Source organism: Staurois parvus, unplaced genomic scaffold (genome assembly GCF_062004578.1).
Source record: "Staurois parvus isolate SC_StPar_1 unplaced genomic scaffold, SC_StPar_1.0 ptg000652l, whole genome shotgun sequence".
NCBI lineage: Eukaryota > Metazoa > Chordata > Amphibia > Anura > Ranidae > Staurois > Staurois parvus.
The window spans coordinates 1,517,050-1,532,938 of record NW_028318448.1 but is presented as its reverse complement, the minus strand read 5'-3'; the positions used below and the strand labels follow the sequence as shown (position 1 = coordinate 1,532,938).

Sequence of the window (15,889 nt, the reverse complement as noted above, 5' to 3'; positions counted from 1 at the left end):
TTACATCACAGGACAGCATGCGTTCCAGCATGTGCTCCAGCAGTCCGAACAGAGCGGAGGCCATCTTTAACACCTCTCCTCAAGCAACCCCTGCAGCTGCTGGCTGGCACAGCGGCTCCATCGCTTAGAGGACAGAGCCCTGCTACTGACGGATTACATTAGAGCCTGTTTGTACTACTACATTGTAAGTGTTTTTAACCGCTTTTTATTAAAGTTGACCTGGAATACTGCACTTAGAAGCACCTTACTGTTTCACCTTCTTCTGCTCAGAGTTTGTGCTGCTCAGTACCGGTTTCCCTACAACCATCCATCATCAGCTGCCATACTTCCACAGCATCATCCACCGATGCGCCCTGCTACCTACCTTATGCGATCTGCTGTGAGTGTCAATGTCATCCTAATGAAACCCCAAAAACACAAAGTGCTAAACCAGCACTAAAACCAACATAATATGCAAGGGGCATTTAGGATGCACAAATAAAATAAGAATATGTTTTATTCCATTTTAAAATTGTCATGTGAAATCGGCATAGAGCAACCACCCCTGTTCCCTGATCCATATACACATGATCTTGAAAACAGCCCTCAACTTTTAGTGAATCTTCAGGTCAATAAAATATCCATTCTTATTTGAACATAAATATTTGTCTCTGTCCCTTGTTAAACATAAATATTTGTATGAATTTTTTTTTAATCGGTTCTAACACGTGCGCATAAATGTCTGAGAGTCACACTGAGGCATACTGACAGGTTCTTGAATAGTCTACACTTGTAGTAGCACTACACTTGAAAGAGTACTGTTAGGATGTGTGCAATGGGGTTATTCCATCACAAAATGGATGGAAGAGAATCTGAAAAGAATTTGTTACTTTACTGATAAATTTGTTATTAACAACACTTGCCTTTTCAGTTCCATTCCCATCCAATTTTTATTCCCATTTTCTACAAAAAGTTTATTTTGTCCGAGCATTGCACATACCTACAAGGTGAGAAAAATTGCTGCATTCTATAGACAACAGTATAAAAAAACTGGAAGATTGAAACAGCACAGAAGTAAATGAAAGTTCAAATTGTAACATTGAAAAATGAGCTAAATCTCACTGATTCTGCAGTTTTTTCTAAAACTGAAGTTTAATATATATACCGGTATATACAATGCATTCATTTTATATTTATATATTCAGACCCCCTTCACTTTTTTCAATTTTGTTATGTTGCAGCCTGATAATAGTTGTTTAAATTAATTTTTTTCTCAATAATCTACACTCAGTACCCCATCATGACAAAGTTAAAACTTTGAGTTTAAAAGAGTTTTAGAAATGTCTGTGAATTTATTAAAAATAAAAAAAAACTGAAATATTGCATTGACATAAGTATTTGCAACAACACTTGAAATTTAGCTCAGGTGCCTCCCAATTCTCTTGATTGTTGCTGAGATGTTTCTACACCTTGATTGGAGTCCACATGCAGTAAATTAAATTGATTGGACATGATTTGGAAAGGCACACACTATAAAAGGCCTCAAAGCTGACAATGCATACTGTATCAACGCAAAAGCCATGAGGTCAAAGAAACTGCCTGCAGAGCTCAGAGACAAGATTATTGCAAGGCACAGATCAGTGGAAGACTACAAAAAAAATTCTGCTGCATTGAATGTTCCCAAGAGTATAGTGACCTCCATAATTCTCAAATGGAAGAAGTTTGGCATAATCAGGACTCTTCCAAGAGATGGTCGCCCAGCCAAACTGAGTAATAGGGAGAGAAGGGCCTTAGTAAGAGAGGTGACCAAGAACCCGATAGTCACTCTGACTGAGCTCCAGAGATCCTGTGTGGAGATGGGAAAAAGTACCAGAAGGACAACCATCATCGCATCCCTCCCTTCATGGCAGAGTGGCTAGAAGGAAGTCTACAAAACACATGGAAGCCCGCTTGGAGTTTGCAAAAAAGCCCTTCGCCCCTGACTGCTCAGTTTAGCTGGGCAACCAGCTCTTGGAAGAGTCTTGGTTGTGCCAAACATCTTCCATCCTCTTTCATCATACACTAAGGACTGAAAATACCAAGAGCAGGTCACACCATTTAGTATCTTCATCAACATTCTCTTTATTGAGCTGAAAAAAGAGCTGAAAGGAAGCTGACCAGGTAGTATCTGAATCTGGTAGAAAATTATAGTAGAGATTGCAGTAGCTATGGAGGCTTTAAATAATAACTAATCCCTATTTTGGCTTTGAAAAAAAAACAACAGAAAAGCTGCTCAATTTATTTTTCAATATAGAAAGACAATTCAATTTTAATTGATGTTATTGTTCATTTATAGATCTGCTGCGTGTAGAACTTTCTTTCAAATAACCCATAAAAAAATTGCTAAAGTCTACCAAAAGTAACAAACACCCAGACTGATTTGGACAGGTTTTATTTCATAGATTCTGCAAGCAAAACTGATTGGATACAAAAAAATGTTTGATATCATTTAACCATCCACTCAAGCGAAGGAAAACTGCACATATGCACCAAATACTATTCTTTCAACAGTGTAATAGTTCTATTAAGACCGAATCTCACAGACATAAGTTAAAATAAAATAAAAAAAAATAAAAACAAAAATATAATTTCTGGCAAGTGATTAAATAATCTTCTGTGAGTTCTCTAAAAGTAAACTGCATCAATAAATGAAGAGGGCCTCATTATGTTCAAGTGATTGGAGATTGTGTAGTGTTTTTTAAGCTTGTATGTATGTTAAACATTTTGCACTATTATAAATAGTTATGAGGTATTCTTAATTTTTATCTAATAAAGCAGTGTTTGGCATATTGAAATTCCCTCTGAAATGAAGTTATAAATACATTCAGCAACCGCTTAGTTTGTTTTCCTCACGCAAGTGTGTCTGTTAGTTTCATTTACTGTCCCTCAAGCATTTCCAAACTATAACACAAATTTCAATAAAAATATGTGTAAAAAAACAAAGACAAAGACAAAACACACATTTAAGGCCATCTGCAGGGTTAAAATCAAATTCTCGCATTATTCCACAATAATCTACATGATATTTTACATCTTATAAACTTAAATAGGCAATGCACAATTAAAGACTTTCTCCAAAGTTTATCACCCTATCTTTTTGTTGTCTTTGTTGTTGCTAATTTGCTCAAAGGTGACCGTCGCTGAGGAGTGGGAATTTTGGAAGGTTTGCCCGTTGAAAGCCGTGAACTTGATCGTGGAGAGGGTCTGCTATCATGAACAGCCTCAGACATGTCAGAACACACAGACTGGATTTCAGAGATGTCAAAGTCAGAGGCATCACTTCCTCGCCGGCTACTCGACCTGCTCCCAGCCTTGCTACCAGCTCGACTTGTAGTTTTCCGAAAATCTGTTGTAAAAGAGTGCAGTTACAATCCTAAATCAACAAAGATCAAATGTACAGTTGCATTATTCACTGTGATTTACAGTCAGTGACAGATTTTGTAGGGATTAGCAAAAATAAGAATTATTAAAATATCAGTGAAAATTTTGGCAATCAATGTAGAAGATGAAATGAAAGTGTTTTTTGGTGGTTTTTAAGGACTCAAATGGTTCTTGTGGCTTACAGCGGCTCTCTCCCATAGACACACAGACATGGCTCGGCAGCGAGCATGTACTAATGCCCCCAGGGCAAGCGGCTTGTTCTGGGGGCACTCGACAGGAGGGAGGGGCCAGCGGAGGACCCAAGAAGAGAAGGATCCGGGCTTCTCTAAGTAAAACCACTGCACTGAGCAGGTAAGTATAATGTGCTTATTATTTTAAAGAAAACCACTGAAACTTAAAAACCACTTTAAAGAAGCACCTTTAAACTACCCTGGTCCTGTCCTTGTGCCAAAAAAAGTAATCTAACCCAAACCCTAGCACTAATTCCAATGGTACCTCTAACCCTAACACTAATTCCAACAGTAATCCTAACCCTTTGTTCTTAAGCAAAGTCAAGTGATCATTGACACTGTTTATCAAAAAAGGCATGTCACACGGTGTCTCACAACAAGGAGAGTGGTTTAAAAAATTATATTCAAGCGTGTATTGTTAACTCAAAAAAGGACCTTCTATTGCTCTCAGCCTCATCCAAATCTCTGCATTCCTTTTTTCCTGCTATGATATACCTTCCTGTTAGAGGGTGGCTACATTCGTCCTCCATGGTCCCATGGTGTATGTAGGAACATAGCCACCCTCTTTTGCCCATTTTACCCATTAGGTGGTAGATGCATATAGATTACTTTTATGTTATAGAATATTTTAAATTTTTATGAATATTGGTTAGTGTCACCTTACAGTGGTTGTAAAGCCAAAATGTTGCTAATGAGCCACCTGAGCAAGGTTGTATGTGTTCATAGACACACACAGCGTAGTTTGACCAAGCTCCCCACTTCCTCCTCACTGGAGTTGACTGACATCAGCAGGAGCCTATGGCTCAACCTGCTCTCAGTGTGTCCTGTGACAGGAAGAGAGAACAGTGGTGCTGCAGAAGGGGCGAGGATGCAAGTAAGTGTTTAGGGATTTTGGGGGGGGAGACAAATAGTATGGAATTTTTTCCATGAATGCATAGAATGCATTAAGTTAAAAAAAAGCTTTTTTTTTTAACTTTAGAACCACTAATACTCTTATGCAACAATGCACGGTGTAAATAATGGCAAAGGCAAAATCAAATTTGGTGTAACAGCTCACTCAAGCATGTGTCTATTTTTTTTCCTTTTTTTTGTTCTCTCTTATATAATATAAATCATATTCACGTTTTTCCAAGTTAAATATACAAACTGTACAGAGAAAAAGTCATAGCCTGGTCAATAAAAACTTGAGCAAGGAACATTGGATAAGAAAAGGTATTGATATTCAATGCATCCAATTTAAGTAGATGCGCCACAAAACTGAGCAATGAAACCTGAAAACACAATGAAAATATGTATAAGTACGTTCACCTTCAGAGAAATCCACACATGAAAACAATCAGGAACCTGGAGTTATATGTCTATCATTGCCTTGCCCCTTCCACCACCTCCTCCTCCCAATTGGTCAGCAAGGGCACTCATCACAAATCATAACAGAGCTAATAACAAGATATGATAGGTTGGAGGGTTGAGGCTAAGATCAACTTTTACTGAAAGAGCCAAAATATATTATCATTATAATGTGGTTTTCACTGAAGCTCTTCTCATGCACCTTTTCAGTATATGCTCAGCTTAAATGGACATATTGGTGACAGGTTTAGTTTAAAATGTAACTGCTTTTTTTTAATTTTAATATTTAAATTTCCTAGAAATAAAAGTTAAACTGTTCCAGTGATCATAACTATTTTGATGATTTGTATACTCATAAATTAGCTTTCCTCAAGCTAAATAAAGTATATCTTTTGATGCAAAGTAATTTGGGTGTAAGTAATGTTTAAATGTCTTACCTGCAAACTGTGTCCTGACTTTGGTGGATGCTGCTGTTAATAAGCTACTTTCTTCTGCTGAGTGAAATCCTTTCCCTGAAAGATATCCTGGAAGCCTAAGCTTACTTCCTTGAATCGGGGTTCCCTGTGTTAGATAAACAAGACAAAACGTAAGCACAAACTCCAACATGCATTTCAGAGTAACTGCTGTGTGTAGAAAAAAATATTGTCTGATAACATATAGGATTGATTTATTAAAGGAGTAGATCATTTTAAATGAATTTTCACTTTACAAAGTGAATTTAACTTTGCAAATGAGGTGAAGTTGTGTTGGCTTTAATCATCCAATAAGGTGCAGAAAAAAATCCTGCTTTTTAATATATTCCTTGGGCATGGTTAGGTATTGGTGTAAAGGGAATGTTGGCTTTGTTTCACTCCATCCACTAAGCTAAGTGAAAATACTCTCCTTTAGTAGAGATCATAAAGTGTATCATTCTTCTCATTTACGCAAACCATAAAAAAACAATGATTGTGCTCTAGTATGAGTTTGAGACACAAGAAGAAGCTGGAGGAAATCTCTCTAAAGTTTTTTAGGTGATCCCTGAAAACTCCTCTTCAGAAACGCCTATCCCACATCCACCTACTGTAACTACTGTATTTCCACTTTCTCCATCAGCTCACCACCCAGTTATTACCTTTTGTAGCACTTGATTCTCTCTTTTAGATTGTAAGCTTGTAACGAGCAGGACCCACTGATTCTTACTGTATTAAATTGTATTGTAACTGTACTGTCTGACCTTATGTTGTAAAGCGCTGTGCAAATTGCTGGTGCTATATACTTCCTGAATAATAATAATAATAATAAAAAAGTATGGACAATATTCTTTTTGAAAGCTGTAACCAAAACAAGTCCCCCCCCCCCTTCCCCCCCCCCCCCCGAAATATTTCCAGAGACAGTTTAAAATTTTACAATTTACCTAATTTTTATTCTCAGTGACGATGGTCAACAGATTAAATAGGAAAGGCAAATCTTCAAGAGTTTTAACCCTTCTCCACTTTATTCAATGCTAAAAGATTACACTTTAAGACGTGAAAATTGCCTGGAATTGACCCCTTGCTGTACTATACTGCTAATTTGTGTCCTCCATTTGATTAATCCTTGGTGTTCCCCAGTTTTTTTTCATTGTTACTATGGACTTATCTCCTTGCTGCATCATATTTCTGGACATAAACTCTTAGCCCACTACGACTAAGCTCAATCATTGTGAAATGTGTCACAGGGGCATGGCCACGATTTGATGACTGTAGCTGAAGCTAATTTTGCTATTGTGATGGTTTCATGGAGTGAGACATGCTCCTAGAGAGGCTGGCACCCACTGTGGGAGATAACCTGACAGGAGGACAAATGGACCTATACCCTATACCTGTACCACCTGTACCATAATGCTGCCTTGTGCTCTCCACTGCTGCACACCTTGTGGACCAACCTTTTCCCATGGTAATAATAAAACTCCCTGTATACTTCATCTCTCAAAGAATCTTTGAGCAAAAGGTCCTGTTTTTCTGTCAGACCCATACCTCTGTCACAGGATAACAAAAATACATTTTCTAAAACCATGGTTTATATACAAATATAATAATATTACAAAAATATGCCATAAACCCCATAATCTCAGAAATAACTGAAACATATAACATAGAATAACAAGTGAACCATGCTTAATGAAGTAAGACAGAAGAGGAAATATTAGTTTCTAAATTGAATTGTAAGGACACAAATCAAATAAATGCCTAGTCATATTAAATGGACAGAGAGAAGATATTGAACTGTAATATTATAAAGTAGGATGTGGGGAGAGATAACAGATGTCATACTGAAGATGACAATCAGCCAGTGTGCACAGAAGGGTTTTCAGTGAAGTAGTGACAGTAGTTAGTGAGCTGGTTTAGCAGTTGTGGCTGGTAGAGATTATGCAACTGGATTCTACGTGTGTACTATACCTCTTCAGATGAGAGTCTGTACTCAGGGGGCTCAGGACTCTTACAAGGAGTCGATGTTTTGCTGTTTGTCAGCCAAGGTTTACCATAATTGCGTGTTATATGGAGAGGTGTCTGTGTGAAACAATGGCAACGCAGTTTAAAAAAATGTGCAGTGATGGAATTATAAAATCCACAAGGAAGGGTGTTTTTATTAAATAAAAGTCAGGCCTACATCTCCTTCAATAACTTTAAAAATACAAACCAGTATATCATTCAAAATAGGTAACAGTAATCTAAATGCACAAAGGTATAAGAGAAAGAATGTTCCAAGGATCCAAAAACTAATGGACATATACTGCTTCAGAAAATATGACTTATTACTTGTTACTTTGTAATACGTAATTATGCCCTGCAGCGCTTAGTTCTTTTCAAACACAGTTCTTTTCCACCTAATAAAAAGCATAGCACCAATTTCATTTTCTGCTTACTACAGCAACTCTGAAGACATGGAACCTATATATAATTATGGGGTTAATTTACTAAAACTGGAGAGTGCAAACTCTGGTGCAGTTCTGCATAGAAACCAATCAGCTCCCAGGTTTATTTGTCAGAGCTTAACTGAACAAGCTGAAGTTAGAAGCTGATTGGCTACCATGCATGGCTGCACCAGATTTTGCACTCTCCATGTTTAGTAAAGCTATGTGTGTGGGATAGATGGCTATCTTCCCCCAATACCTAGCTGGCTTCACGAGACGGGTTGTTGGGAGAGGGGTCTTCCATGTCTCTCCCCCAAACCCGTCCTTCTATAATTTTTTCTGGGGCTCCTGGTACTTTGATATTCACTCCTGTTGTCTGACCTGTTTTGCTGTTCATGCATTGCTCGTTTTTCTACTCACCCCCTGGACATGTACCCAAATTGTGACCTGGGTAATAATTTGTGATGTACTATATGTTCTTGATGTACCATGCTGATTGTGCTTTTTTTTACCCTGTATTGGGTTTATTTTGTATATGTTTTATGTCCTATCTCTGCTTTTTCCTTTCAATATAGTTTTATTTTCAATGTTAAAAAAAAAAAAAAAAAAAAGGTATGTGTGTGTATATATTAACTCACCAGCCACTTTATTAGGTACACCTTGATAAGGCCAAGAAAATATCCCCCACACCATTCCACCACCACCAGCCTGAACCGTTGATACAAGGCAGGATGGATCCATGCTTTCATGTTGTTTACGCCAAATTCTTACCATACCATCTAAATGTCGCAGTCTGCCCATTCTCTTCTGACCTCTGACATCAACATGGTATTTTCGTCCACACAACTGCTGCTCACTTTTTCACTTTTTTGGAACATTCTATGTAACTGTTAGAGATGGTTGTGTGTGAAAATCCTAGTAGATCAGCAGTTTATGAAATACTTAGACCAGCCTGTCTGGCACCAACAACCATGCCACATTCAAAGTCACTTAAATCCTCTTTCTTCCACATTCTGATGCTCAGTTTGAACTTCAGAAAGATGTCTTCACCACATCTACATGCCTAAATGCATTGAGTTGCTGCCATGTGATTGGCTGATTAGCAATCTGTGTTACCAAGCAATTGAAAAGGTGCATCTAATAAAGTGGCCGGTGAGTGTGTGTATGTATATTTATACGTATATATATATATATATATATTTATATTTATATATTGGATCACACTGAACACTGAATTGGACTAGTTTAAGACTAAAGTAAGGCTACTACTCTGCATGATGGTAGAACCTAAAGATGGATTTAAACCTAATAATCTACATTCTGTAACTTTGGTAAATATACAGTTTAACATGACATTAAACATTTTATAATAGTTGTATTAGGCTATATTATTCTAGGTAGTTTCAAAAAGATTGCAATAATGTCAATCTGGGTAAGGTAACTTCTTCCATTGAATGTGCAATATCTGAAACCAAAGTAATGATCTAGTTATGAACCTCCTAAATTATAAATCTATAGAACATGGATAAGCTTTTTCCACCCTCCCATGCATTTTGATTTGTCATTAAAGCATAGACCTTTAACCATGAGCATACCTTGGGTGTGCTGGTACCAGTGACTTGTGATGGACAAGCCTGGATATTTGGGCTTGAATTAGACCTATTTGGTGATGCCCCTCTTGAAGATGGTCTAGACCTACGGCCCTTTGGTCGGAAAGGTGTCATGCTTTGACTAATTCCCTCTGGTAACATAAACTTTTCCCGAAGCTCTACATTTGTCCTTCCTTTGGCTGAAACAAAATAAAACAATATAACCACAAGGAAACACAGCTGACATGACCATAGTGATAATTATAGTTTATCATAAATACAAAATAAATCAAAGTTAACAGTATACATTTTACATTCTATCTATGTTATAGAAATATATTTTCCCTTATGCAGGGATAAATGTACAGACAGATAGGTTCCGTTTTAATTTTTAAAGGAATATTATGCAATTGCTGCAAACTAGACTTTAATATAATTTTTGGTGTGGTCTTTGATATACCATGATTGAAGGTTTGGAAACACAGGTACAACTGTCATCTGTCATGCTGTGATTAATGCTCCCTGGAATAATTTTCAGCATTCCTAAATATGACAGCTTGCTCTATTCCAAAAGCTATTTCCATTAGTCTGGATTTATAATATTTTTAAAAAAGGCATTTAAAAAGGGTTATTACATATTTGCAATGAAAATAAATTTATAAAATTAGAGCTGCCTGACCTCCTATTCAATAAAGTGCATTAAAACATTGAGGAAGGGTTAACAGCTGCACATTTAACAATGGAATCAATGACCACAACATAACAGCCATTCAACTGCAATAAAACATTGAAGGGGATGCAAGAGCTTGAGAGGAAAGGGACTTTAATAGAGTATTTACATCAACACACATCTAGCCTTTATTTCCTGCTATTCGGTTATGTGATGAGCACATGACATGGACAAACAGAAATGTGGAAATGCCTCATCGGAGGCATCTTGAAGTGTTAACCTCAAAGGCCCTGTTAACATTAACTGTTAATGTGCATTTGAGGCATGGTTTAATGCTAGGAAAACTGACCAAAAATACATGATGAGCTCCATGCTCCAATCTACTGTTGGAATATCTTCATTCTCTTCAAGTGGTTCCAGCACCTGTGACTATATCAGCATGAATCTTACTATGTTTTTTGTGTGCAGTATCCCCACCATTAAACTGCATCAAAATGTCACTTTTGTATACGGTACTTTCAACTGACAAGATGAGACGGTTCCCTTTCTACATACACACAACAAAGCAAGAAAAAAATATGTATATGGCCGCAATTGACAGCATGTTTTCCTTTGCACACCTCCACACACATGCATGTCAACACACATGTTATATATAGCATACCAAGAAACCCAAGACAGTGTCAAGCAGTGTGTCTGGTTACCACCTCTTATACATACTCTTCCAACGTATGCCCCTTACTATTAGGTACGGGAGGCCATCCATTATTATAACAGACACAAAGTATAGTGCATGAGAAGGTAGAGTGTGTGTCAGAGCCAGAGACATAAAACCTTGCTTGCTACTGGCATAACACAGCATTTTGGGTTTTGGAGAAGGGAGGCAGGACACTCAACATGAGATCCAGATTATAATGCATTGAACTCACAGGTTTTACTTTAAACATAAGGGACAAGAAAGATATATATCCCCATTAAACCTTCACTGATACCCATTTTACCAGCTCAGTGATGGTTCCAAAGGAAAAGAAAACTGCTTCACCTTAAGGAGAAGAATTAACAAAATGATCTTTTACTAATCAAATCTTGCAATTTTCAGCAGAAAATTGAGATGTTTGTTGTAATTTTCACAGTCTGGAAAAATGTCCTTGTGACCTAGCCTGCATGATTTACGGTGTTCTCTTATTCCAGACACTTTGGTTTGCTACAGTTCTTCTGGGGTTGGTATGAACGAAAAATGGTTTTAATGTAAACACGCCTGGATAATTTAGAATGAGTCTACTTTCCTACATTCTAGTTAGAAGTCCTAAATTTAGAAAGAAGAGTGCTGTGCTTGACATTGCCAAAAACATAAGTTTTAAATAAACACAGAATTTATTCTAAGAACCAAGACTTGAGTGTCTTGGCATGAAGATCCTTAGTTCTTTTGCTTACTAGTTCTTAATGCAGATTAAAAACAAAAACTCTGCAAATTTATAACACATTCAACATTCCCAACTAACAAAGAAGGACAAGGGCTCATTCATTACAACTTTCCTATGCAAAAACATATGTCATATCAAACAGAAATCCCTGGCACAATATTGTAGACAGAGAGAATAGAGTGAGTGGTCAGAAAATAAATAAATAAATAAAATAACCACTGATCAGCAATTGGAAGTGAGTTTGTCACAACTGACCACAGGTACAAATACCACACCTGCATGGTTTATCCTATTAGAAAGTATGTTTCGATAAAATAAATTATTTTCCATGGAGATCTTTTTCCTACCCGTGAGGCTATGCTAAATGTTTCCAGCCAGAAAGTCATGATTTGACACTGTGCTGTATATACTAAACATAGGCAAAAATATACATCCATTAACAAAGATGGATATTTCTCACTGAAATAAACACAGCATGCAAAATGTGACAGTTTACTATATATGAGCACACATGATGGTTCTAATTATTTACCTCAATGTGCATGCTAACCACAGCAAAATCTGAGCTTTAGGAGTCAGTGCCCAAGAATATAAAATAAAAAAAACAATAGACATGCACTACACACCAAAGAAAATGGTAGACTTAAAAAGATGACAAGTGAAAGAAAGAAAGAAGTGAGTGAAGATGTAGAGAAATGAAAGAGGGAGATATTTGCCAACCTATAAGAGGCTGAGTAGTAATTGAAGAGTTCGATTCGGAACGTAACATTTTACTTCCATGATGATGAACTAGGGAGAAATGACAGAATACCAGTCAAGGAAAACAAAGAAGGATATTTAGTAAGGAGAAGTAATAAAGGGTTGCTACAAGTAAACAAAATAAAACATAACAAAAAAAACAGAACTTCCAAATATACCCAAAAGGGAAGCATAGTAAATTTTAAAGAGGGGCATCACTTCAAATATGATATCCTGCCAGACACTAAAGACACAATACAACTGAGATTTTGTTGTATTTATGTATTTTATTTATTCTACATAGCAGTCAGGTTGCTTTCATGTACATTTTTATACTAGATGACCTACATATATTTTTAGAATCTTTTCTGAAAAAAAAAAAGATTTAAACAAAACTGTCTGCTCTCTTACTGACAGTGAATACCATTTTTCCTCAAACTATCTGGAAAATGATGGTTGCAACTATATAATCATAGTTGCAACTCCGCTACATGCTACAATGACTGCAAAAAAAACAAAGAAGTTCCACAGCAAAATATACTTTTAGGTATAGGCCATATTTTTTAAATAGAAAACAGTCATGAGATTTTTAATATGGTTTTATAATAGCTGTTATATTTACAAAAGTCATCTATGTATAAAGAGAAACTCCTGGATGACAAGCTCTCTGATCTTACCTCGGGATCAGGTGTGTGCACCCATATGCTTTACAATTAGCCCCATGCTCAAATTCTAGTGAACTCAGAGTGAACATTTCCTTTGGCATTCAGGGCAAAGGTTTGAATAGCTTCCCCCTCCCCAACAGCAAGCACTCATGTTTCCTCTCTGCCTTGCTGCTCTCAATAGTCTTAAATAAGACCAGAGGCAAGCACCAAACTAACTTACTGCTCTTACAGGGCTAAAACTACTTCCCTAGCCCCATGTGTCAGCACTGAGCCAACCAAGAGATACCTAATACAGGTGTCCGTTTATGACACAGAGAATAGCTGCGATTCAACGGATCTCAGCTATTCTCTGGTCATTCACAGTTTATGACACTATGGAGATCATGACAGCCCTTCGCTGGAGATCTGTGTTCTCCCTCCAGATTCTCCAGCCCAGAGCTGGAGAATCAGAGGGACCGCAAACTAAGCAGAGATAATTTACCTCTGCTTAGTAAACTGATCTTTTACTGTAATCTCGCGAGATTATAGTAAAATCAGCCGTTTTCCAGAGTTCGTAGACCGTTCTCCAGCGTTTGGAGACCGTTCTCCCTTCGTTCGGAGAACTGCTTCATAAACTGCATTCTCAGGAGAACTGTGTTCTCCGAGAATGCCGGAGAACTGAGCAGCGATCTATTACCGCTGGTTCATAAATGGACACCACTGTTACAAAGGGGAAGTGAGCTTTATGCTCACCCATATCTGGAAATATGCCCGACATTTAAACCAAGCAGCAAAGGAGCCAATAAATGGTGAGAAGATGATAGTTGTAAGGGGCGGGAGCTAAATGAACCCTTTATTTCTCCCTGTATGTCCAAAGAAGGTTTACTTTAGACTACAAACCCCAGGGCAAACCACACAAACCAAAATATAGTGATGATCCCATTCCTATATGGTCAGTTTGCGTTATTATGCAACAATTCATTCCACGTAAACAGAACAAGGGGCGGTGATTTATTAAACATTTCATCCTGGCCCGATAGCTCTACTGGCATTCAGGAGAACAAGCTATTATTGTCCTGCCCCACAGTAGTGCTTAGTAAGATACTGAAAATAAGTTTATATTCTACTCAGGGAGCAGTGAACTAGACTTTATTTATATGACTTCATTAAAATGAAAAGGTTGTTTTATCCTTTTTGATGTTAAATAAATCTGTGGTTTTAAAAAATGAATAGCAGCAAATTACTCTGAGAAAAGCAGATATCAACTACGGCTGTGGTTTTCTAATTGTTAGAAACAATTCTTAAACAATACATAACTTCCACAAAACACTGAGCTTACCTCTGCATGGATCATTTTTCACCAGGAATTCATCAAGTGCCATCCAACCTCCACCAACCCGAACCATCACAGTGCTCCTCAAAATACGGACAAGACGTAATTGTTGGGAGTCACCAAACTTGGAAGACACAATTGTAAAAAATGAATATCTGAACTGGAAAATAAAATACTTGAACATGCCTAATACGTGATTGACATGTGAAGATATATAGTAGAAGTGGTATTATCTTCAGTAATATTAGTTAACAAATTTAGGTAAATCTGTGTAAACGATTTTGAAACACCCATGCAGCACCAACTGAAGCATAGTGATTAAAGCAATGGGCAATTACGGCATGGAAGAGGGGGGGGTATAAGTAATGTTATGCAACCCATAATGCATCTGCTTCAAATACAACATTATGGCCAGTTACTGAATAAAATGCAAGAAATTGCAAACACACAACATGTAATGTGCCTGTAACCAACGTACGCTGAATTAATATTTATAGGAGTGTACACTTTGCAGAACATTTACCTGTTCATAATTTGTATTCGGACTAAATGTGACTGCAAGCTGAAATCAGAATCTCAAACTCATGGCTACTATCAGTTTTAGCTTGGATAAATGGTTTTTGGAATTGGCATCTCAGAAAAGAAAATTTGAGGTGTTACATGTCCCACTTTCTGCAGGTTTCTGAGACATTAAACAAAACTTATGCAAGTAAATTAAAATTACAAATCAATGTATTTACATTGATCCAAAGCCACAATCTCTTGAGAAGAAAGACTGTTGATAATTTTGAACAATATGGACAGCATCATGATTTCTTTAAAATATGTTAATCCTCGGCCCATGCTGAGTATCAGCTAAGAAGAAGAGACCAAAGGTGACAACATGCCTTGACCCAATCCACATACAAAATATTGCTTTGTACGGACTAAGGAAATAGTGCAAGGACTGGTGCAGGGATCCACAAACCTGTGGGCATAGTAGTGGGCTATAACTGTTTCTTTTATTAAGGGTAAGGCTTATTTTATTTATATTTTATATTTAAAAAAATGTAAAATAATAGCATAGCATAAACACTTTCACTGCTTTTGTTTTTTCTGGTATTTAAATCAGCAATGACAGCCGCTACCACAGGGCAATGTAGACCATATGCAATAGGGCTATGTCTCACCTCCCACCTAAGCTCAGTGTATACTGTATTACAAATACATTTAACACTACTGACCAATGCAGTGGTTCCATTACTCTGCATGTTCAGCAAAGTCTTTACAGCCTCCATTACTAATGATGCCTTATTAGTGCTGGGACCTCTCTGAAATCTGAGCAAGAAGTGCCTGCCTCAGGCTGGCCATCATTGTCAACTCTTTTTACCCAACTTGCATTTAACTTTTCACATTTAACTTTAACTGAAGTTCAAAATTTTTGTTTAAGTCAAAATTAAAGTATGTAAATGTTTGTAGACACACTGTAGCCATTGAGACAATCTTTCATTTTCTGAATTGCACTAATCAGGGAAATGCTTAATGGTTAGTGATTTGTGAAGCTTTAGTTGGCACCTAGTACATTTTCGTGTATGTAGGATGGAGTCTTCAAAATCATATTATTTATTAATTATTGTTAAAATTAACTTAAAATGAACACAGTT

The 15,889-nt window shown here is 37.1% G+C and overlaps 1 protein-coding gene across 6 annotated transcripts in view; it reads right to left on the bottom strand.

Annotated features, from left to right (window-relative positions):
- Positions 1–2,394: 2,394 nt before the first annotated feature.
- The window catches only part of DST (dystonin), a 675,093-nt gene continuing 661,598 nt past the window's right edge, over positions 2,395–15,889 (bottom strand). For 3 of the 6 annotated variants that reach the window (XM_089694126.1, XM_089694129.1, XM_089694127.1), the window contains 6 exons: positions 14,253–14,370; positions 12,252–12,320; positions 9,444–9,637; positions 7,394–7,504; positions 5,414–5,537; positions 2,395–3,364 (listed from right to left, as the gene is read on the bottom strand). In XM_089694126.1, coding sequence (XP_089550252.1) covers positions 3,108–3,364; positions 5,414–5,537; positions 7,394–7,504; positions 9,444–9,637; positions 12,252–12,320; positions 14,253–14,370 — 873 coding nt within the window. In that variant the 3' untranslated portion in view covers positions 2,395–3,107. The remainder of the gene's footprint in view (positions 3,365–5,413; positions 5,538–7,393; positions 7,505–9,443; positions 9,638–12,251; positions 12,321–14,252; positions 14,371–15,889) is intronic. The other 3 variants (XM_089694130.1, XM_089694132.1, XM_089694131.1) reach the window with 2 other exon arrangements.